Below are 22,014 nucleotides of genomic sequence, written 5' to 3'. Positions count from 1 at the left end.
TAACATCAGCATGTAACAGTGCTAGCCACCCTCCCTCACAGGGCAACATGAATAGTGGGCCTACAGTCACTGAGACAACATATGTTGATATCAGGCTTCAGCAGGACATCTGGAACAAGAGGAGAGAAAAAGAAAACGTAGCTCCTCAACTACTTTCCTCATTTAGATATGACAATAACATGACATGTGACAGTGGTAGTGAGTAGAGACGTTCACTGAGATAACACTCAAATACAAAGCATTCTGGGATATTTAAGTTGTATTTGATTCCTACTTGACTAAGTGATCTATTTAGTAAAGCAGACTGACAAGCTAAACAGTCATCATGAGAGGTGCAGAGGAAGTTGTATGAATGAAGGAAATCAGTTGAATATAATTATAATATGTTGATATTTCCTGAGCAGATCACTGTGAGTCCAGGAAGGAGATATAATACATGGACTAAAGTATGTGGAACTCAGCAGTGAGTTTTACAACAGAGGATTATTTTTATGCTCTACGTGGTTCAGCCCTCAGCGGTCCGTTCTGGGAGCTTGTGTTGTCTACCACTTCACGGCTGAGCCGTTGTTGCTCCTAGACTTGCCACTGAGATCTTCAGTAAGGACATTTTACTGACTGTGTTTGTCTATGGAGATTGCATGGCAGTGTGCTTGATTTTATACACCTGTCAGCAACAGGTGTGCTGAAAGAGCCAAATCCACTGATGTCCACATACTTTTGGCCATATAGTCTATCTTGTTATTACCTGAGCAGATCACTGTGAGTCCAGGAAGGAGATAATAACTTCTCCCACACTCCCTCAGTACAGGCTCATCCCCATTACAGATAACTCCAAACCCTCTAGTGGTGTTTCCAGGTAGAACTGGAACAGTGGAGCCACAACCCAGCTGTCTACACACTACTGCAGCTACACCCTCCTGGTCCCAGTCAGATCCCACAGTCCTCCACTCTCCCTGGTCGTACCGCTCCACTCCACCAGCACAGCGACTGCCTCCTCCCACCAGCCTCACATCATCAGGCTCTGAGAAAAGAAAAGAGAGAGACAGTAATCTTACTATTTTCTCACTAAAACACACCTATATTGTCTCTCATATTCTTCACTCCAGGTGAGAAACAATGTTGATTGAGTGACAAACTGTTTCTTACCTGAGCAGGTGAGTCCAACAGCATTACCAGGTACACAGGTGTTGTTTTCTCTGTCTGAGGTGTCACAGTCCAGGAGAAGGGACTCTTTGCCTTTACACTGGAACTCTTTATCCCAGGTCTGACCCTCACCTTCTCCATAGAGCCCCCCCTGTAGAGCTGCAGGAGCCCCACAGCCAAGCTCCCCACAGACTACCTCTGCATCCTGCCGGTCAAAGTCAGCTTCACACACTGAGGCCCAGGACTGATTGGACTTCACCTCCACTCTCCCAGAGCAGAGACCAGCTCCATCCACAAGCCGCACAGACTCTGGAGAAAAAGACTTGGTTGAACATTCAATCAGTTTTGTTGATGACACTGTCAAGGACTAAACACAAATATGTTGGATAAAAGATTGTAGTTTGCTATGTTTGATACTGTAAGAGGTAGAAATGGGTTCTTAGTCACTCAGGATAGGGTTGGGAATAATGCAGGCAGGAGACAGGAATAAGTTCACTTCACTTTATAGAAAATAAACAGCTGGACATCCATCAGGCAGCTTCACTTCAGTACCATCTGAACTACAATGATCTGCCCATGAACATCTCCCATAAACCAATATGACAAACACAAATATAATGTTTAAATACATCTGACATCTCCCTCTATTTAAATGAAATAAAAACACATAAAACATGATACATGGTAATATTGTATAATGTATAAATAAATCTCTCAATATGACCAGTCTCTTACCTGAACAGGTCACATGATGATAATATCCACCATTACAGAAACCAGGTCCATCTATGATGCCACACTGTCTAATAGAAGACTCATCTCCACTACAAATACTAAATATTCTGACTCCTCTTCTTCCATCTTCAAACAGAGGTCCTCTAGATGCAGCTACAGGATTCCCACAGTCCAGCTCTCTACACACAACCTTAACATCTCTCATCATGCTCCACCACCCAGGACATAGACCCAACCACTCTCCTCTGGAGAAGACTTCCACTGTCCCAGAACAGGAAGTGGTCCCATCCACCAGTCTGACTGAGTATTCAGCTGTAAACAGCAGAGAGGAAAACACAGTGGTGAGGACAGATGATGACAGTGATTCTGTTATTCTAACAGCAGTAGTGCTTTGTGGTTGACAAGTATTAGTAGTTCCATAAAACACTACTTGTTATTGGGGTTTAGAATGGTTTGTATGGACACATGAATTTCTCCATGTGGGATAATAAAGTTGACTAATATTGAACTGCTATAATCACTGTAGATTTATACTCTACCTACCTGGTGGACTGACGCTTTGAGCCTGGAGATCTGAGGAGAAAGAGAGAGACAGAGGAGAAAGAGAGAGAAAGAGACAGAGAGATAGAGAGAAACAAAGGAGAAAGGGAGGAGTCAGAGGAAGAGAGAGACAGAGGTTAAATGAACATCAACATGACCTTTCATGATGTGATGGGGAAGACAGGCTTATCGTTGGTATGGTGCAACAACACCCATGTGTACATACACTATATATACAAAAGTATGTGGACACCCCTTCAAATTAGTGGATTCTATTTCCGCCACACCCCTTCCTGACAGATGTATAAATCAAGCACTCAGCCATGCAATCTCCATAGACAAACATTGGCAGTAGAATGGCCTTAATGAAGAGCTCAGTGACTTTCCCCTCTCTTCTCCCCCTCTCCTCTTCCCTTCTCCCTCCTCTTCTCCATTTCTCCTCTTCTCCCCTTCTGCCCCTCTCTCCTCTCCTCTCCTCTCCTCTCCTCTCCTCTCCTCTCACTTTGCCCCCTCTCTTCTACCACTGTCTTGTAATCTTCTCCCCACTCGTCTTCTAACCCTCTCGTCTCCTTTTCTTCCCCTCCCCCTCTACTCTTCTCCCCCTCTACCCTCAACTCTCTCCCTCTCTTCTCCCCCTCTCCTCTTCTCCCCCTTTCCTCTCCTCTTCTCCCCCTCTCCTCTCCTCTTCTCCACCTCTCCTCTCCTCTTCTCACTCTCTCCTCTTTTCTTCTCCGCTCTCTTCTGCCCCTCTCCACTTCTACCTCTCTCTTCTTCTCTTCTCCCCTCTCTTCTCCCCCTCGCTTCTCCTCTTCTCCCCCTCTTCTTCTCTTCTCACCCTCTCTTCTCCTCTTCTCCCCCTCTCCTCTTCTCCCCCTCCCCTCTCCTCTCCTCTTCTCCCCCTCTCCTCCCCCGCTCCTCTTCTCCCCCTCTACTCTTCTTCCCCTCCCCTTCCCCCTCTCCTCTTCTTCCCCTCCCATCCCCCCTCTCTTCTCCTCTCCTCCCACTCTCCTCTTCTCCCCCTCTCCTCTTCTCCCCCTCTCTTCTCCACCTCTCCTCTTCTTCCCCTCCCATCCCCTCTCTCCTCTTCTCCCCCTCTCCTCTCCTCTTCTCCCCCCTTCTCCCCCTCTCCTCTCCTCTCCTCTTCTCCCCCCTTCTCCCCCTCTCTTCTCCTCTCAAGTCCCTTCCTCTCCCTCTTCTCCCCCCTTCTCAACCAATCTTATCCACTATCCTCCCCTCTCCTCCCTCCACTCCTCTACTCTTCTCTTCTAACCACTCTCCTCTCTCTCTCTATTCTCCTCTTCTCTCCCTCACCTCTCCTCTTCTCCCCCTCTCCCCCTCTCTTCTTCTCTCCCTCTCCTCTCCTCTTCTCCCCCTCTCCTCTCCTGTCCTCTTCTCCCCCCCTCCTCTTCTCCCCCTCCTCTCCTCTTCTCCCCCTCTACACATCTCACCCTCTATGCTTCTTCCCCTCTCCTCTCTGCCCCCTCTCTTCTCCCCTTCTCCCTCTCTCCTCTCCCCTCTCCTCCACTTTCCTCCCCTCTCCTCTCTCCCCCCTTCTCCCCCTCTCCTCTTCTCTCCCTCTCCTCTTCTCCCCCCTCCCGCATTCTCCCCCCTTCTTCTCCTCTCCACCTCTCCCCCCTCTCTTCTCCTCTTCTCCCCCTCTCTTCTCCCAATCTCTCTTCTCACCTTCTTCTCTCCCCCTCCTCTCCTCCCCCTCTCCTCTCCTCTTCTCCCCTTCTGCCCCTCTCCTCTTCTCCCCCTCTCTTCTCCCCTTCTCCCCCTCTCTTCCCCTTCTCCCCCTCTCCTCTTCTCCCCCTCTCCTCTTCTCCCCCTCTCCTCTTCTTCCCCTCCCATCCTCCCTCTCCTCTCATCTTCTCCCCCTCTCCTCTCCTCTTCTCCCCCTTTACTCTCCTCTTCTCCCCTTCTCCCCCTCTCTTCTCCCCCTCTCTTCTCCCCTTCTTCTCCCACTCTCTTCTCCTCTCCTCTTCTCACCCTTTCTTCTCCCACCCTTCTTCTCCCCCTCTCCTCTTCTCTCCCTCTCCTCTTCTCCCCTCTCTTCTCCCTCGCTTCTCCCCCTCTCCTCTTCTCTTCCCACCCTCTCTTCTCCGCTTCTCCCCCTCTCTTCTCCTCTCCTCTTCTCCCCCTCTCCTCTCATCTTCTCCCCCTCTCTTCTCCTCTCCTCTTCTCATCTTCTCCCCCTCTCTTCTCCTCTCCTCCCCCTCTCCTCTTCTCTCCCTCTCCTCTCCTCTACTCCCCCTCTCCCCCTCTCCTTCTCTTCTCCCCCTTTCCTCTCCTCTACTCCCCCTCTCCTTCTCTTCTCCCCCTCTCCTCTTCTCTCCCTCTCCTCTCCTCCCCCTCTCCTCTTCTACCCCTCTTCTACTCTTATCCCCCTCTCCTCTTCTCCCCCTCTCCTCTTCTCCCCACTCCTCTTCTCCCCACTCCTCTTCTCCCACCCCCCTTCTTCTCCTCTCCTCTTCTCTTCTCCCCCTCTCTTCTCCTGTTCTCCCCCTCTCTTCTCCTCTTCTCCCCCTCTCTTCTACTCTTCTCCCCCTCTCTTCTACTCTTCTCCCCCTCTCTTCTACTCTTCTCCCCCTCTCCTCCCCTCTCCTCCCCCTTCTCCCACTCTCTTCTCCCCTCCTCTCCTCTTCACCCCCTCTCCTCTTCTCTCCCTCTTCTCCCCCTTCTCCCCTCTCTTCTCCTCTCCTCTCCCCCTCTTCTCCTTTTCTCCCCCTCTCCTCTCCTCCCCCAATCTTCTCCTCTCCCTCTCCTCTTCTCCTCTCCCTCTCCTCTCCTCTTCTCCTCTCCCTCTCCTCTCCTCTTATCCCCCTCTCCTCCCCCTCTCCTCTCCTCCCCCTCTCCTCTTCTCTCCCTCTCCTCTTCTCCCCCTCTCTTCTCCTCTTCTCCCCCTCTCCTCTACCCCCGCTCTCTTCTCCCCTCCCTCTCCTCTTCTCCCCCTCTCCTCTCCTCCTCACCCCCTCCCCTTCTCTTCTCCCCCTCTCCTCTTCTCTACCTCTCCTCTCCCTCTCTTCTCCCCTCCCTCTCCTCTTCTCCCCCTCTCCTCTCCTCTCCTCCTCCTCCCCTTCTCTTCTCCCCCTCTCCTCTTCTCTACCTCTCCTCTCCCTCTCTTCTCCCCCTCTCCTCTTCTCCCCCTCTCCTCTTCTTTTCTCCCCCTCTCTTCTCCTCTTCTCCCCCTCTCTTCTCCTCTTCTCCCCCTCTCCCTCTCTTCTCCTCTTCTCCCCCTCTCTTCTCCTCCCTCTCCTCTCCTCTTCTCCCCCTCTCCTCTTCTCCCCCTCTCCTCTCCTCTTCTCCCCCTTTACTCTCCTCTTCTCCCCTTCTCCCCCTCTCTTCTCCCCCTCTCTTCTCCCCTTCTTCTCCCCCTTTCTTCTCCCACCCTTCTTCTCCCCCTCTCCTCTTCTCTCCCTCTCCTCTTCTCCCTTCTCTTCTCCCTCGCTTCTCCCCCTCTCCTCTTCTCTTCCCACCCTCTCTTCTCCGCTTCTCCCCCTCTCTTCTCCTCTCCTCCCCCTATCCTCTTCTCTCCCTCTCCTCTCCTCTACTCCCCCTCTCCCCCTCTCCTTCTCTTCTCCCCCTTTCCTCTCCTCTACTCCCCCTCTCCTTCTCTTCTCCCCCTCTCCTCTTCTCTCCCTCTCCTCTCCTCCCCCTCTCCTCTTCTACCCCTCTTCTACTCTTATCCCCCTCTCCTCTTCTCCCCCTCTCCTCTTCTCCCCACTCCTCTTCTCCCCACTCCTCTTCTCCCACCCCCCTTCTTCTCCTCTCCTCTTCTCTTCTCCCCCTCTCTTCTCCTCTTCTCCCCCTCTCTTCTCCTCTTCTCCCCCTCTCTTCTCCTCTTCTCCCCCTCTCTTCTCCCCCTCTCTTCTCCTCTTCTCCCCCTCTCTTCTCCCCCTCTCTTCTCCTCTTCTCCCCTCTCTTCTCCTCTTCTCCCCTCTCTTCTCCTCTTCTCCCCTCTCTTCTCCTCTTCTCCCCCTCTCTTCTCCTCTTCTCCCCCTCTCTCCTCTCCTCCTCACCCCCTCCCCTTCTCTTCTCCCCCTCTCCTCTTCTCTACCTCTCCTCTCCCTCTCTTCTCCCCTCCCTCTCCTCTTCTCCCCCTCTCCTCTCCTCTCCTCCTCCTCCCCTTCTCTTCTCCCCCTCTCCTCTTCTCTACCTCTCCTCTCCCTCTCTTCTCCCCCTCTCCTCTTCTCCCCCTCTCCTCTTCTTTTCTCCCCCTCTCTTCTCCTCTTCTCCCCCTCTCTTCTCCTCTTCTCCCCCTCTCCCTCTCTTCTCCTCTTCTCCCCCTCTCTTCTCCTCCCTCTCCTCTCCTCTTCTCCCCCTCTCCTCTTCTCCCCCTCTCCTCTCCTCTTCTCCCCCTTTACTCTCCTCTTCTCCCCTTCTCCCCCTCTCTTCTCCCCCTCTCTTCTCCCCTTCTTCTCCCCCTTTCTTCTCCCACCCTTCTTCTCCCCCTCTCCTCTTCTCTCCCTCTCCTCTTCTCCCTTCTCTTCTCCCTCGCTTCTCCCCCTCTCCTCTTCTCTTCCCACCCTCTCTTCTCCGCTTCTCCCCCTCTCTTCTCCTCTCCTCCCCCTATCCTCTTCTCTCCCTCTCCTCTCCTCTACTCCCCCTCTCCCCCTCTCCTTCTCTTCTCCCCCTTTCCTCTCCTCTACTCCCCCCTCTCCTTCTCTTCTCCCCCTCTCCTCTTCTCTCCCTCTCCTCTCCTCCCCCTCTCCTCTTCTACCCCTCTTCTACTCTTATCCCCCTCTCCTCTTCTCCCCACCTCTCCTCTTCTCCCCTCTCCTCTTCTCCCCCACTTCTCCCCCTCTTCTCCCAACCTTCTTCTCCCCCTCCCCTCTTCTCCCCCTCTCCGCCTCTCTTCTCCTCTTCTCCCCCTCTATTCTCCTCTTCTCCCCTTCTTCCCCTCTCCTCTTCTCCCCCTCTCTTCTCCCCTTCTCCCCCTCTCCTCTTCTCCCTCTCTTCTCCCCCTCTCCTCTCCTCTTCTCCCCCTCTCTCTCTCCTTCTTCTCCCTCTCTTCTCCCCCTCTCCCCTTCTCTCCCTCTCCTCTCCTCCCCTCTCCTCTTCTCTTCTCCCCTTCTGCCCCTCTCCTGTTCTACCCCTCTCCTCTCCTCTTCTCCCACTCTTCTCTCCCTCTCTTCTCCCCTGCTCCCCTCTCCCACTCTCTTCTCCCCCTCTCCTCTTCTCCCCTCTCTTCTCCCCCTCTCCTCTCCTCTTCTCCCCTCTCTTCTCTGCTTCTTCTCCCCCTCTCTTCTCTCCCCTTCACTCCCTCTCCTCTCCTCTCCTCCCCCTCTCCTCTACTCTTCTCCCCTTCTGCCCCTCTCCTGTTCTACCCCTCTCCTCTCCTCTTCTCCCCCTCTCTTCTCCCCTGCTCCCCCTCTCCTCTCCTCGCCCTCTCTTCTACTCTTCTCCTCTTCTCCCCCTATCCTCCTCTCCCCCTCTCTACTCCTCTTCTCCCCCTCTCTTTTTCTCTTCTCCCCCTCTCCTCTCCTCTTCTCCCCCTCTCTTTCCCCTTCTTCTCCCCCTCTCTTCTCCTCTTCTCCCCCTCTCCTCTCCTATTGTCACACTCTTCTCTCCCTCTCCTCCCACCTCCTCTACTCTTCTCCCCTTCTGCCCCTCTCCTCTTCTCCCCCTCTTCTCCCCCTCTCCTCTCCTCCCCCTCTCCTCTACTCTTCTCCTCTTCTCCCCATCTCCTCCCCCTCTCTTCTCCTCTTCTCCCCCTCTCTTCTCCTCTTCTCCTCCTCTCTTCTCCCCCTCTCTTCTCCCACCCCTCTTCTCCCCCTCTCCTCTTCTCCCCCTCTCCTCTCCTCTTCCCCCTCTCTTCTCCTCTTTCCCCCTCTCTTCCCCCTTCTCCTCTCCTCACCCTCTCTTCTCCCCTTCTCCCCCTCTCCTCTTCTCCCCCTCTCCTCTCTTCTCCCCCTTCTTCTCTCCCTCTCCTCTTCCCTTCCTCTCTTCTCCTCTTTCCCCTTCTTCTCCCCTCTCCTCTTCCCTTCCTCTCTTCTCCTCTTCACCCCTCTCTTCTCCCCCTCTCATCTTCTCTTCTCTCTTCTCCCCCTCTCTTCTCCCCCTCTCTTCTCCCTTACTCCTCTTCTCCCCTTCTCTTCTCACCCTCTCCTCTTCTCTACCTCTCCTCTTCTCCCCCTCTCCTCTTCTCCCCACTTCTCCCCTCTCTTCTCCCAACCTTCTTCTCCCCTCCCCCTCTCCGCCTCTCTTCTCCTCTTCTCCCCCTCTATTCTCCTCTTCTCCCCTTCTTCTCTTCTCCTCTTCTCCCCCTCTCCTCTTCTCTTCTCCCCTCTCTTCTCCCCCTCTCCTCTTCTCCCCCACTTTTCTCCCTTACTCCCCATCTCCTCTTCTCCCCTTCTCTTCTCCCCCTCTCCTCTTCTCCCCCTCTCTTCTCCCCCTCTCCTCTTCTCCCCCTCTACTCCCACTTCTCTCCCTCTCCTCTTCTCCCCCTCTCTTCTCCAATTCTCCTCTTCTCACCCTCTCCTCTTCTCCCCTCTCTTCTCCACTTCTCACCCTCTCCTCTTCTCTACCTCTCCTCTTCTCCCCCTCTCTTCTCCCACCCCTCTTCTCCCCCTCTCCTCTTCTCCCCCTCTCCTCTCCTCTTCCCCCTCTCTTCTCCTCTTTCCCCCTCTCTTCCCCCCTTCTCCTCTCCTCACCCTCTCTTCTCCCCTTCTCCCCCTCTCCTCTTCTCCCCCTCTCCTCTCTTCTCCCCCTTCTTCTCTCCCTCTCCTCTTCCCTTCCTCTCTTCTCCTCTTTTCCCCCTTCTTCTCCCCTCTCCTCTTCCCTTCCTCTCTTCTCCTCTTCTCCCCTCTCTTCTCCCCCTCTCATCTTCTCTTCTCTCTTCTCCCCCTCTCTTCTCCCCCTCTCTTCTCCCTTACTCCTCTTCTCCCCTTCTCTTCTCACCCTCTCCTCTTCTCTACCTCTCCTCTTCTCCCCTCTCCTCTTCTCCCCACTTCTCCCCCTCTCTTCTCCCAACCTTCTTCTCCCCTCCCCCTCTCCGCCTCTCTTCTCCTCTTCTCCCCCTCTATTCTCCTCTTCTCCCCTTCTTCTCCTCTCCTCTTCTCCCCCTCTCCTCTTCTCTTCTCCCCTCTCTTCTCCCCCTCTCCTCTTCTCCCCACTTTTCTCCCTTACTCCCCATCTCCTCTTCTCCCCTTCTCTTCTCCCCCTCTCCTCTTCTCCCCCTCTCTTCTCCCCCTCTCCTCTTCTCCCCCTCTACTCCCACTTCTCTCCCTCTCCTCTTCTCCCCCTCTCTTCTCCAATTCTCCTCTTCTCACCCTCTCCTCTTCTCCCCTCTCTTCTCCACTTCTCACCCTCTCCTCTTCTCTACCTCTCCTCTTCTCCCCCTCTCCTCTTCTCCCCTCTCTTCTCCCAACCTTCTTCTCCCCCTCCCCTCTTCTCCCCTTCTCCGCCTCTCTTCTCCTCTTCTCCCCCTCTATTCTCCTCTTCTCCCCTTCTTCCCCTCTCCTCTTCTCCCCCTCTCCTCTTCTCCCCTCTCTTCTCCCCCTCTCCTCTTCTCCCCTCTCTTCTCCCCCTCTCCTCTTCTCCCCTCTCTTCTCCCCCTCTCCTCTCCTCTTCTCCCCCTCTCTTCTCTGCTTCTTCTCCCCCTCTCTCCTCCCCTCTCCTCTTCTCCCCTATCTTCTCCTCTTCTCCCCCTCTCTTATTCTCTCCCTCTCTTTTCCTCTTCTCCCCTCTCTTCTCCCCCTCTCATCTTCTCTTCTCTCTTCTCCCCCTCTTCTCCTCATCTCCCCCTCTCATTCTATTCTCACCCTCTCTTCTCCCCCTCTCCTCTTCTCCCCCTCTCCTCTTCTCTTCCCCCGCTCTCTTTTCCTCTTCTCCCCCTCTCTTTTCACCCTCTCCTCTCCTCTTCCCCCTCTCTTGTCCTCTTCTCCCACTCTCCTCTCCTCCCCCTCTCTTCTCCCCCTCTCTTCTCTCACCCCTCTTCTCCCCCTCTCTTCTACCCCTCTCCTCTTTCTCCGCCTCTTCTCCCCTCTCTCCTCTCCTCTTCTCCCCTTCTGCCCCTCTCCTGTTCTCCCCCTCTCCACTCCTCTTCTCCCCCTCTTCGCCCCCTCTCTTCTCCCCTTCTCCCCCTCTCCTCTTCTCCCCCTCTCTTCTCCTCTCTCTCCCCCTCTGCTCTCCTCTTCTCACACTCTTCTCCCCTTCTCCTCTCCCAAACTTCTTCTCCACCTCTCCTCTCCTCCCCCACTCCTCAACTCTTCTCCTCTTCTGCCCTTTCCTCTCCTTTTCTCCCCCTCCCCTCTCCTCTTCTCCCCCTCTCCCATTCTCCCCCTCTCCTCTTCTCCCCCTCTACTCTCCTCTTCTCCCCTTCTCCCCCTCTCCTCTTCTCCCCCTCTACTCTCCTCTTCTCCCCTTCTCCCCCTCTCCTCTTCTCCCCCTCTCTTCTCCCCTTCTCCCCCTCTCTTCTCCCTTTCTCCCCCTCTCATCTTCTCCCCCTCTCCTTTCTCCCCCTCTCCTTTCCTCCCCCTCTACTCTCCTCTTCTCCCCTTCTCCCCGTCTCCTCTTCTCCCCCTCTCATCTACCCTTCTCCCCCTCTCCTCTTCTCCCATTCTCCCCCTCTCCCATTCTCCCCCTCTCCTCTCCTCTTCTCCCCCTCTCTTCTCCCCTTCTCCCCTTTCCTCCTCTCCACCTCTCCTCTTCTCCCCCTATCATCTTCTCCCCCTCTCTTCTCAATTTCTCCTCTTCTCACCCTCTCCTCTTCTCTCCCTCCTCTTCTTCCCCCTCTTCTCCCTTTCTTCTCCCTCTCTTCTCCCCCTCTCCTCTTCTCCCCCTCTCCTTTTCTTCCCCTCTCCTCTTCTCTTTTTCCCCTCTCTTCTCCCCCTCTCCACTTCTCCCCTTTCTTCTCCCCCTCTCATCTCCTCCCCCTCTCCTCTTCTCCCACTCTCTTCTCCGCTTCTTCTCTCCGTCTCTTCTCCCCCTCTCCTCTTCTCTCACTCTCCTCTCCTCCCCCTCTCCTCTACTCTTCTCCCCTTCTGCCCCTCTCCTGTTCTCCCCCTCTCCTCTCCTCTTCTCCCCCTCTCTTCTCCCCTTCTCCCCCTCTCCTCTTTTCCCCCTCTCCTCTCCTCTTCTCCCCCTCTTCTACCCCTCTCTTCTCCCAACCTTCTTCTCCCCCTCTCCTCTACTCTTCTCCCCTTCTCCCCCTCCCCTCTTCTCCCCCTCTCCGCCTCTCTTCTCCTCTTCTCCCACTCTATTCTCCTCTTCTCCCCCTCTCCTCTTCTCACCCTCTCTTCTCCCTTCTCCCCCTCTCCTCTTCTCCCCCTCTCCTCTTCTCCCCCTCTCCACTCCTTTTCTCCCCCTCTCTTCTCCCCTTCTTCACCCCCTCTCTTCTCCCCCTCTCCTCTTCTCTCCGTCTCTTCTCCCCCTCTCCTCTTCTCTCCCTCTCCTCTCCTCCCCCTCTCCTCTACTCTTCTCCCTTCTGAACCCTCTCCTCTTCTCCCCTCTCCTCTCCTTCCCCTCTCCTCTACTCTTCACCTCTTGTACCCCTCTCCTCCTCTCCCCCTCTCTATTCCTCTTCTCCCCCTCCCCTCTCCTCTCCTTCCCCTCTCCTCTACTCTTCTCCTCTTCTACCCCTCTCCTCCTCTCCCCCTCTCTACTCCTCTTCTCCCCCTCTCTTCTCCTTCTCTCCCTCTCCTCTTCTCCCTCCTCTTCTCCCAGTCTCTCTTCTCCTCTTCTCCCCCCTCTACTCTTCTCCCCCTCTCCTCTTCTCCCCCTCTCCACTCCTTTTCTCCCCCTCTCTTCTCCCCTTCTCCCCTCCCCTCTCTTCCCCTTTTCTCCCCCTCTCCTCTTCTTCCCTTCTCCCCTCCCTTCTCCCCCTCTCTTCTCCCCTTCTCCCCTTTCCTCCTCTCCACCTCTCCTCTTCTCCCCCTATCATCTTCTCCCCCTCTCTTCTCAATTTCTCCTCTTCTCACCCTCTCCTCTTCTCTCCCTCCTCTTCTTCCCCCTCTTCTCCCTTTCTTCTCCCTCTCTTCTCCCCCTCTCCTCTTCTCCCCCTCTCCTTTTCTTCCCCTCTCCTCTTCTCTTTTTCCCCTCTCTTCTCCCCCTCTCCACTTCTCCCCTTTCTTCTCCCCCTCTCATCTCCTCCCCCTCTCCTCTTCTCCCACTCTCTTCTCCGCTTCTTCTCTCCGTCTCTTCTCCCCCTCTCCTCTTCTCTCCCTCTCCTCTCCTCCCCCTCTCCTCTACTCTTCTCCCCTTCTGCCCCTCTCCTGTTCTCCCCCTCTCCTCTCCTCTTCTCCCCCTCTCTTCTCCCCTTCTCCCCCTCTCCTCTTTTCCCCCTCTCCTCTCCTCTTCTCCCCCTCTTCTACCCCTCTCTTCTCCCAACCTTCTTCTCCCCCTCTCCTCTACTCTTCTCCCCTTCTCCCCCTCCCCTCTTCTCCCCCTCTCCGCCTCTCTTCTCCTCTTCTCCCACTCTATTCTCCTCTTCTCCCCCTCTCCTCTTCTCACCCTCTCTTCTCCCCTTCTCCCCCTCTCCTCTTCTCCCCCTCTCCTCTTCTCCCCCTCTCCACTCCTTTTCTCCCCCTCTCTTCTCCCCTTCTTCACCCCCTCTCTTCTCCCCCTCTCCTCTTCGTCTCTTCTCCCCCTCTCCTCTTCTCTCCCTCTCCTCTCCTCCCCCTCTCCTCTACTCTTCTCCCCTTCTGAACCCTCTCCTCTTCTCCCCCTTTCCTCTTCTACTCCTCTCTTCTCCTCTTCTCCCCTCCCCTCTCCTCTCCTTCCCCTCTCCTCTACTCTTCACCTCTTGTACCCCTCTCCTCCTCTCCCCCTCTCTATTCCTCTTCTCCCCCTCCCCTCTCCTCTCCTTCCCCTCTCCTCTACTCTTCTCCTCTTCTACCCCTCTCCTCCTCTCCCCCTCTCTACTCCTCTTCTCCCCCTCTCTTCTCCTTCTCTCCCTCTCCTCTTCTCCCTCCTCTTCTCCCAGTCTCTCTTCTCCTCTTCTCCCCCCTCTACTCTTCTCCCCCTCTCCTCTTCTCCCCCTCTCCACTCCTTTTCTCCCCCTCTCTTCTCCCCTTCTCCCCTCCCCTCTCTTCCCCTTTTCTCCCCCTCTCCTCTTCTTCCCTTCCCCCTTCTCCCCTCCCTTCTCCCCCTCTCTTCTCCCCTTTCTTCTCCCCTTCTCACCCTCTCCTCCCCTCTTCTCCCCCCTCTATTCTTCTCCCCCTCTCTTCTCCTCTTATCTCCCCTTCTCCCCTTCTCCTCTCCTCTCCTCTTCTCCCCCTCTCCTCTTCTTCTCCTCCCCTCCCCCCTCTCCCCTCCCTTCTCCCCCTCTCTTCTCCCCTTTCTTCTCCCCTTCTCACCCTCTCCTCCCCTCTTCTCCCCCCTCTATTCTTCTCCCCCTCTCCACTTCTTCCCCTCCCCTCTGACCTTTTCTCCTCCTTTCCTCCCCATTCTCCCCCTCTCTTCTCCTCTCCTCCCCTTCTCCTCTCCTCCCCTTCTCCTCTCCTCTTCTCCCCCTCTCCTCTCCTCCCCATTCTCCCCCTCTCCTCTTCTCCCCCTCTCTTCTCCTCTTATCTCCCCTTCTCCTCTCCTCTTCTCCCCGCTCTCCTCTTCTTCCCCTCCCCTCCCCTCACACCTCTTCTCCCCCTCTCTTCTCTTCTTATCTCCCCTTCTCCCCTTCTCCTCTCCTCTCCTCTCCTCTTCTCCCCCTCTCCTTTTCTTCTCCTCCCCTCCCCCCTCTACCCTTCTCCACTCTTCTCCTCTTCTCTCCCTCTCTTCTCCTCTCCTCCCCCCTCTCCTCTCCATGTCTCACCTCAACATGGATCTAGTCCAATCAGATGTGTCTCACCTCAACATGGATCTAGTCCAATCAGACGTGTCTCACCTCAACATGGATCTAGTCCAATCAGAGTAAATCAGTTGTTACATAAGGTGACAGTTGTAGGACAATTAACAAAGTAGCTGAATTGTCAAAGACCGTAGCCTGAGGTCACCCACAGAAAAGTAATCCAGAACTTTCTCTTGTAAAGAATTACAAATCTACCACTTTCATATGAACCCCTCGATACACAGCAGAACATCTACACTGAATCCATCCACCAAGCATCCTGATTTGTTTTAACCTTTAACCTTTTAACGTCCCATCTGGCCAACAGCAGAGCGCGAAATACAAATTACAGAAATAGTCACAATAAACTTTCATGAAGATACAAGTGTTATACATCAAATAAAGATTAACTTCTTGTTAACCTTTCTGGGACCGGGGGCAGTATTGAGTAGTTTGGATAAAAAACGTACCCAAATTAAACAGCCTACTACTCGGGCCCAGAGTCAAATATTTGCATATTATTAGTAGATTTGGATAGAAAACACTCTGAAGTTTCTAAAACTGTTTGCATGATGTCTGTGAGTATAACAGAACTCATATGGCAGGCCAAAACCTGAGAAGATTCCATACAGGAAGTGGCCTGTCTGACAATTTCTGGTCCTTCTGTTGCCTCTCTATCGAAATTACAGTATCTCTGCTGTTACGTGACAATTTCTAAGGATTCCATTGGCTCTTTGGAGGCGCCAGAAAGTGGAATGGGATCTCTGCTGTCTCTGGGCAAGGTCCAGAAACTCTGTTTGTGAGTGGTCAGCCTAGTGGCTCAGAGACAGGAGATGCACGGGCACGAGAGACCACCATGTTTTTCTTCACCTGTTTGAATGAATACAAGGTTGTCCGGTTGGAATATTATCGCTATTTTACGAGGAAAATCGCATAAAAATTGATTTTAAACAGCGTTTGACATTAACTTCTTGTTAATCCAGCCGCTGTATCAGATTTCAAAAAGGCTTTACGGCGAAAGCATACCATGCGATTATCTGAGGACAGCGCCACGCTTACAAAAGCATACAAACAATTTCAAGCCAAGTAGAGGAGTAACGAAAGTCAGAAATAGCGATAAAATGAATAACTTACCTTTGATGAACTTCATTTGGTTGCACTCACAAGAGTCCCTGTTACACAATAAATGTTTGTTTTGTTCGATAAAGTCCCTCTTTATGTCCAAAAAACTGTTGGCGTGTTTTGTTCAGTAATCCACTGGCTCAAAGGCGGTTACAACAGTAGAATACATCCTAATAGTACCGGTAAAGTTCGTGGAAACGTCAAACAATCTTTTTTATTAATCCTCAGATTGTCTATTGTCTTTATAATCGATAATATTTCAACCAGACAATAGAGTATTCAATACAAAGGAAAAAGAACGGAGGGCACACTCCCGGTCGTGCGCCAAAAAGCTCTGGTTCATTCGACCGACCCTCATGAAATGCTCTCATTCTTCTTCATTTCTCAGAATACAAGCCTGAAACAATGTCTAAAGACTGTTGACATCTAGTGGAAGCCATAGGAACTGCAATCTGGGTCCTATCCACTTATATGGTCGATAGGTTTTCAGTGGAAAAACATAACAGAATAAATAACAGGCTCTCCCACCATCTAGAATCACCAGGTCTGCTTGCAGATCAACAGAATGTCTTGGAAAGACAGACCTTTAGACCTCATAGGCCTGTCCAATACATTGTTGATTTTTTATTATTCATACTTTCCTTACAAGTTGGGATTTAAATTGATGTACACACCATGATGTCTCAGTGAAAAATGTATTATATATATATTTATATTTTAATTATGAAAACAATTTAGAAAACGTCACTCAAATCCTGTTAAAATGTATATAGAGGTATTAGTCTCATGCTACAGTATATAAATGATATTCTTCCATTTTAAACAGCCTAACAGGCTCTCCCACCATCTCTAATGATCTGGTCTGCTTGATGATGAACAAAATGTAGACCACAGCAGGTGAGTCTCTCAGGAACACGTACAGGTTGTTATGATCTAGGACACACTAACATGACCCCACTATGGAAAGGTGAGTCTCTCAGGAACACGTACAGGTTGTTATGATCTAGGACGTCCACAAGCTTTACAAGACTCGTCTGAAGGTCTCCTGGTACCAGTTTAACCTCTTACATCTAGACGTTCCGCTAGCGGAACACCTGCTCCAATATCCAATGATAGGCGTGGCGCGAATTACAAATTCCTCAAAAATACAAAAACTTCAATTTTTCAAACATATGACTATTTCACAGCATTTCAAAGACAAGACTCTCCTTTATCTAACCACACTGTCCGATTTCAAAAAGCCAGAAATAATCAGACACCCATTTTTCAAGCTAGCATATAATGTCACATAAACCCAGAAGACAGCTAAATGCAGCACTAACCTTTTATGATCTTCATCAGATGACACACCTAGGACATTATGTTATACAATACATGCATGTTTTGTTCAATCAAGTTCATATTTATATCAAAAAACAGCTTTTTACATTAGCATGTGACGTTCAGAACTAGCATACTTCCGGAGGAATTTGCTAACAATTTACTAAATTACTCACGATAAACGTTCACAAAAAGCATAACAATTATTTTAAGAATTATAGATACAGAACTCCTCTATGCACTCGATATGTCCGATTTTAAAATAGCGTTTTGGTGAAAGCACATTTTGCAATATTCTAAGTACATAGCCCGGCATCACAGGGCTAGCTATTTAGACACACGGCAAGTTTAGCACTCACCAATATCAGATTTACTATTATAAAAGTTTGATTACCTTTTGTTGTCTTCGTCAGAATGCACTCCCAGGACTGCTACTTCAATAACAAATGTTGGTTTGGTCCAAAATAATCCATCGTTATATCCAAATTGCGGCGTTTTGTTCGTGCGTTCCAGACACTATCTGAAAGGGTAAATAAGGGTCGTGCGCATGGCGCAATTCGTGACAAAAAAAATCTAAATATTCCATTACCGTACTTCGAAGCATGTCAAACGCTGTTTAAAATCCATTTTTATGCCATTTTTCTCGTAAAAAAGCGATAATATTCCGACCGGGAATGTCCATTTAGCTAAACAGAGGAAAGTAAACAAAGCTTTCGGTCGACGCGGGCACGAGCCTGAGTCTCACAGTACTGTAACCAGCCACTACCCAAATGCGCTACTTTTATTCAGCCAGAGCCTGCAAAGCCACGATTCAGCTTTTTACCGCCTTCTGAGACCCTATGGCAGCCGTAGGAAGTGTCATGGGACAGCTAAGATCCTCACTCTTCAATAAACAGAGACAAGAAGAACGACACCTTGTCAGACAGGCCACTTCCTGCATGAAACCTTCTCAGTTTTTTGCCTGCCAAATGAGTTCTGTTATACTCACAGACACCATTCAAACAGTTTTAGAAACTGTAGGGTGTTTTCTATCCATATGTAATAAGTATATGCATATTCTAGTTACTGGGTAGGAGTGGTAACCAGATTAAATCGGGTACGTTTTTTATCCAGCCGTGAAAATACTGCCCCCTAGCCATAACAGGTTAACACATTTATGCAAGTATATATGGAGATAGTTTAGTTCCACAAATAAGGGGTTAAATACATGTAGGAAAGAAATGTGTTTCCTGATCTTTCTTATATCTCTCGGATAAAAAAAAAAGTATTTTCCCAAAAAATATAAAAATCCCAAGACTATTTGGCCCTAAACAGACGTTACACGGTGGCAGACTACATGATAGAAAACTGAGGAGAAAATGTGCAATGTACAAATGAAGTGAGCATAGCCTTGCTATTGAGAAAGGACTGAGTTGAGTTATGTACTAGACTGGTGGGGGTCAGGGAGAGAGGTGAGTTATGTACTAGACTGGTGGGGGTCAGGGAGAGAGTTGAGTTATGTACTAGACTGGTGGGGGTCAGGGAGAGAGTTGAGTTATGTACTATACTGGTGGGGGTCTGGGAGAGAGTTGAGTTATGTACTAGACTGGTGGGGGTCAGGGAGAGAGTTGAGTTATGTTCTAGACTGGTGGGGGTCAGGGAGAGAGTTGAGTTATGTTCTAGACTGGTGGGGGTCAGGGAGAGAGTTGAGTTATGTTCTAGACAGGTGGGGGTCAGCGAGAGAGGTGAGTTATGTACTAGACTGGTGGGGGTCAGGGAGAGAGTTATGTACTAGACTGGTGGGGGTCAGGGAGAGAGTTGAGTTATGTTCTAGACTGGTGGGGGTCAGCGAGAGAGGTGAGTTACGTACTAGACTGGTGGGGGTCAGGGAGAGAGTTATGTACTAGACTGGTGGGGGTCAGGGAGAGAGTTGAGTTATGTATTTGATTGCTGGGGGTCAGGGAGAGAGTTGAGTTATGTTCTAGACTGGTGGGGGTCAGGGAGAGAGTTGAGTTATGTTCTAGACTGGTGGGGGTCAGGGAGAGAGTTATGTACTAGACTGGTGGGGGTCAGGGAGAGAGTTGAGTTATGTTCTAGACTGGTGGGGGTCAGGGAGAGAGGTGAGTTATGTACTAGAATGGTGGGGTCAGGGAGTGAGTTGAGTTATGTACTAGACTGGTGGGGGTCAGGGAGAGAGTTATGTACTAGACTGGTGGGGGTCAGGGAGAGAGTTGAGTTATGTACTAGACTGGTGGGGGTCAGGGAGAGAGTTGAGTTATGTTCTAGACTGGTGGGGGTCAGGGAGAGAGTTGAGGTATGTTCTAGACTGGTGGGGGTCAGGGAGAGAGTTATGTACTAGACTGGTGGGGGTCAGGGAGAGAGTTGAGTTATGTTCTAGACTGGTGGGGGTCAGGGAGAGAGGTGAGTTATGTACTAGAATGGTGGGGTCAGGGAGTGAGTTGAGTTATGTACTAGACTGGTGGGGGTCAGGGAGAGAGGTGAGTTATGTACTAGACTGGTTGGGGTCAGGGAGAGAGTTGAGTTATGTACTAGACTGGTGGGGGTCAGGGAGAGAGTTGAGTTATGTACTAGACTGGTGGGGGTCAGGGAGAGAGTTATGTACTAGACTGGTGGGGGTCAGGGAGAGAGTTGAGTTATGTTCTAGACTGGTGGGGGTCAGGGAGAGAGGTGAGTTATGTACTAGAATGGTGGGGTCAGGGAGTGAGTTGAGTTATGTACTAGACTGGTGGGGGTCAGCGAGAGAGTTGAGTTATGTACTAGACTGGTGGGGGTCAGGGAGAGAGATATGTACTACACTGGTGGGGGTCAGGGAGAGAGTTGAGTTATGTTCTAGACTGGTGGGGGTCAGGGAGAGAGGTGAGTTATGTTCTAGACTGGTGGGGGTCAGGGAGAGAGTTATGTACTAGACTGGTGGGTGTCAGAGAGAGAGTTGAGTTATGTTCTAGACTGGTGGGGGTCAGGGAGAGAGTTATGTACTAGACTGGTGGGTGTCAGAGAGAGAGTTGAGTTATGTACTAGACTGGTGGGGGTCAGGGCGAGAGTTGAGTTATGTACTAGACTGGTGGGGGTCAGGGCGAGAGTTGAGTTATGTACTAGACTGGTGGGGGTCAGGGAGAGAGTTATGTACTAGACTGATGGGGGTCAGGGAGAGAGTTATGTACTAGACTGGTGGGGGTCAGGGAGAGAGTTGAGTTATGTTCTAGACTGGTGGGGGTCAGGGAGAGAGGTGAGTTTTGTACTAGATGGGTGGGGGTCAGGGAGAGAGATATGTACTACACTGGTGGGGGTCAGGGAGAGAGTTGTGTACTAGACTGGTGGGGGTCAGGGAAAGAGTTGAGTTATGTACTAGACTGGTGGGGGTCAGGGAGAGAGTTGAGTTATGTACTAGACTGGTGGGGGTCGGGGAGAGAGTTGAGTTATATACTAGACTAGTGGGGTAGAGGAGAGACTTGTTCTATGTTCTAGACAGGTGGGGGTCTAGTTCATTTTTTCTAGTACATTTCTTTTCTCAAATTATGCCGTTTGGCTTGTGATATAATTGGTTTGATGCCAAAGCCAAACTGGCATCCTTTGTTGTGGCTAATTTCTGCATTACCAAATGAGGAGTTACAAACACACCAGTCCGAGTTAAACTACATCTTTAATACTTAATTAAGATACTTTTGCAAAGGTTCTTGACCTTCATTAATGCACTCTCTCGAATGAACCAGGAAGGTGATTAGTCAATGGCTACAGGGATCTTTTATAGCAACGATACACCCCCTTCAACGTACATTGACAAACCACAGATACTTAGTAACAGTTCACAAAGGTTACGTTTTGTATGACAGATATCAATAAAACACAGCAGACAGTAACTGCTGTATCAACAGGATTAATGGTATAGCCCAGTATCTGGTCTCCTTAGAACCATCCCTCCCTGGTACGGTATTGAACAGAACTATTTCATCCAATGGCATATATCAATTGTCATCTCTCGATACTCCCATCTCAAGCAAACCCCCTCTTGACCCTACTCCTGGACAGGCTCACTGGAGGGAGTGAGCCTCTAGGCCATATAATATCCCAGGATAAGTGCGAGATCTAACAGAGGACATACAAGGGTCCAGACACTGCCATAATCCTCCCCACAATAAAGAAAAGGAGGGAGTGACTTGCTCACAGACATTGTGGAGACAAGTCATTGGTTCCCCATTAATCACGCCATCACTTCAAATGGTTTAAGAATAGGTAAAGACACATTCTCATGATGACAAATCTGACCTCTCCCCTCTCTGGGCCCCAAGTGTCTGAGCCCCAGCTAAGGTAGACGTGCAACTGAAAAGACACCAGAGTCCAATGGACACTTTCTAATGACAAGTACCTCAAATAAGCATATTATACTAATAAAACATCTTAATTATCTATGTTAGCCAACTAATTCTGATTCGTCCACGACACCTTTTACACTTTTCTTTTGTGCGCCAGGACCATTCACAGCTGAGATCACTCAGTTTAGCTCAACGCTGATTGGCTATTACTTAATAAAACATTTATCATGGGTAAATCTACAATTGAACCAATTGCCCTATATGGAGGTAAACTGTTGGGTCCACTAACCAATCAAGATTATTAAATACAGCATTTAAATACTGCATGAAGAAATTCTGCAATAACATTCTTAGAGTACAGAGAAAAAGGCCCAAATAATGCATGTAGGACAGAATTACACCAATATCCATCAATAATTAATATCATCACTAATTAATATCCATCACTAATTAATATCAACACTAATTAATATCCATCACTAATTAATATCCATCACTAATTAATATCCATCACTAATTAATGTCCATCACTAATTAATGTCCATCACTAATTAATGTCCATCACTAATTAATATCCATCACTAATTAATATCCATCACTAATTAATATCCATCACTAATTAATATCATCACTAATAAATATCATCACTAATTAATATCCATCACTAATTAATAGCCATCACTAATTAATATCCAGAAACAAGACATCAATTTCTAAACCACCTCAAAACAAGAGACCACCACTGAAATGCCAAGAGATGAACATAGAGAAAAGTCCCTTCATCCAGCTGGTCCTGAAGCTAAGTTCACAAACCACTACTAACCCAACAAATCCTCAGCACAGCACTCAGACAGTCTGGCCCAAACAAATTATAACCAAACATACATAAATGATGGCAAACTAGCTGCCCACCATGACTGATAGAAAACTGAGAAAAAAAGTGACTATTTACAGATTCAGTGAACATAGCCTTGCTATTGAGAGAGGTCGCCATAGGCAGAGAGAAGACAGGCTATGTGCCCACTGCTCACAAAATGAGGTGGAAACGAACTGCACTTCCTAACCTCCTGTCAAATGTAA

At 50.6% G+C, this 22,014-nt stretch overlaps 1 protein-coding gene across 1 annotated transcript in view; it reads right to left on the bottom strand.

The window, feature by feature from the left end:
• Positions 1–22,014, bottom strand: part of LOC123733063 (scavenger receptor cysteine-rich type 1 protein M130) — a 44,129-nt gene that overhangs the window by 839 nt on the left and 21,276 nt on the right. The window contains exons 9-12 of the mRNA XM_082978285.1: positions 2,422–2,451; positions 2,115–2,190; positions 1,147–1,452; positions 794–1,021 (exon numbers count right to left, since the gene is read on the bottom strand). Of these exons, the coding sequence (XP_082834411.1) occupies positions 794–1,021; positions 1,147–1,452; positions 2,115–2,190; positions 2,422–2,451 (640 nt within the window). The remainder of the gene's footprint in view (positions 1–793; positions 1,022–1,146; positions 1,453–2,114; positions 2,191–2,421; positions 2,452–22,014) is intronic.

The sequence above is a fragment of the Salmo salar genome, chromosome 08, assembly GCF_965601325.2.
Source record: "Salmo salar chromosome 08, fSalSal1, whole genome shotgun sequence".
NCBI classification, from domain to species: domain Eukaryota; kingdom Metazoa; phylum Chordata; class Actinopteri; order Salmoniformes; family Salmonidae; genus Salmo; species Salmo salar.
The sequence above is the reverse complement of the archived record's forward strand: the minus strand, read 5'-3'. Positions and strand labels throughout refer to the sequence as shown.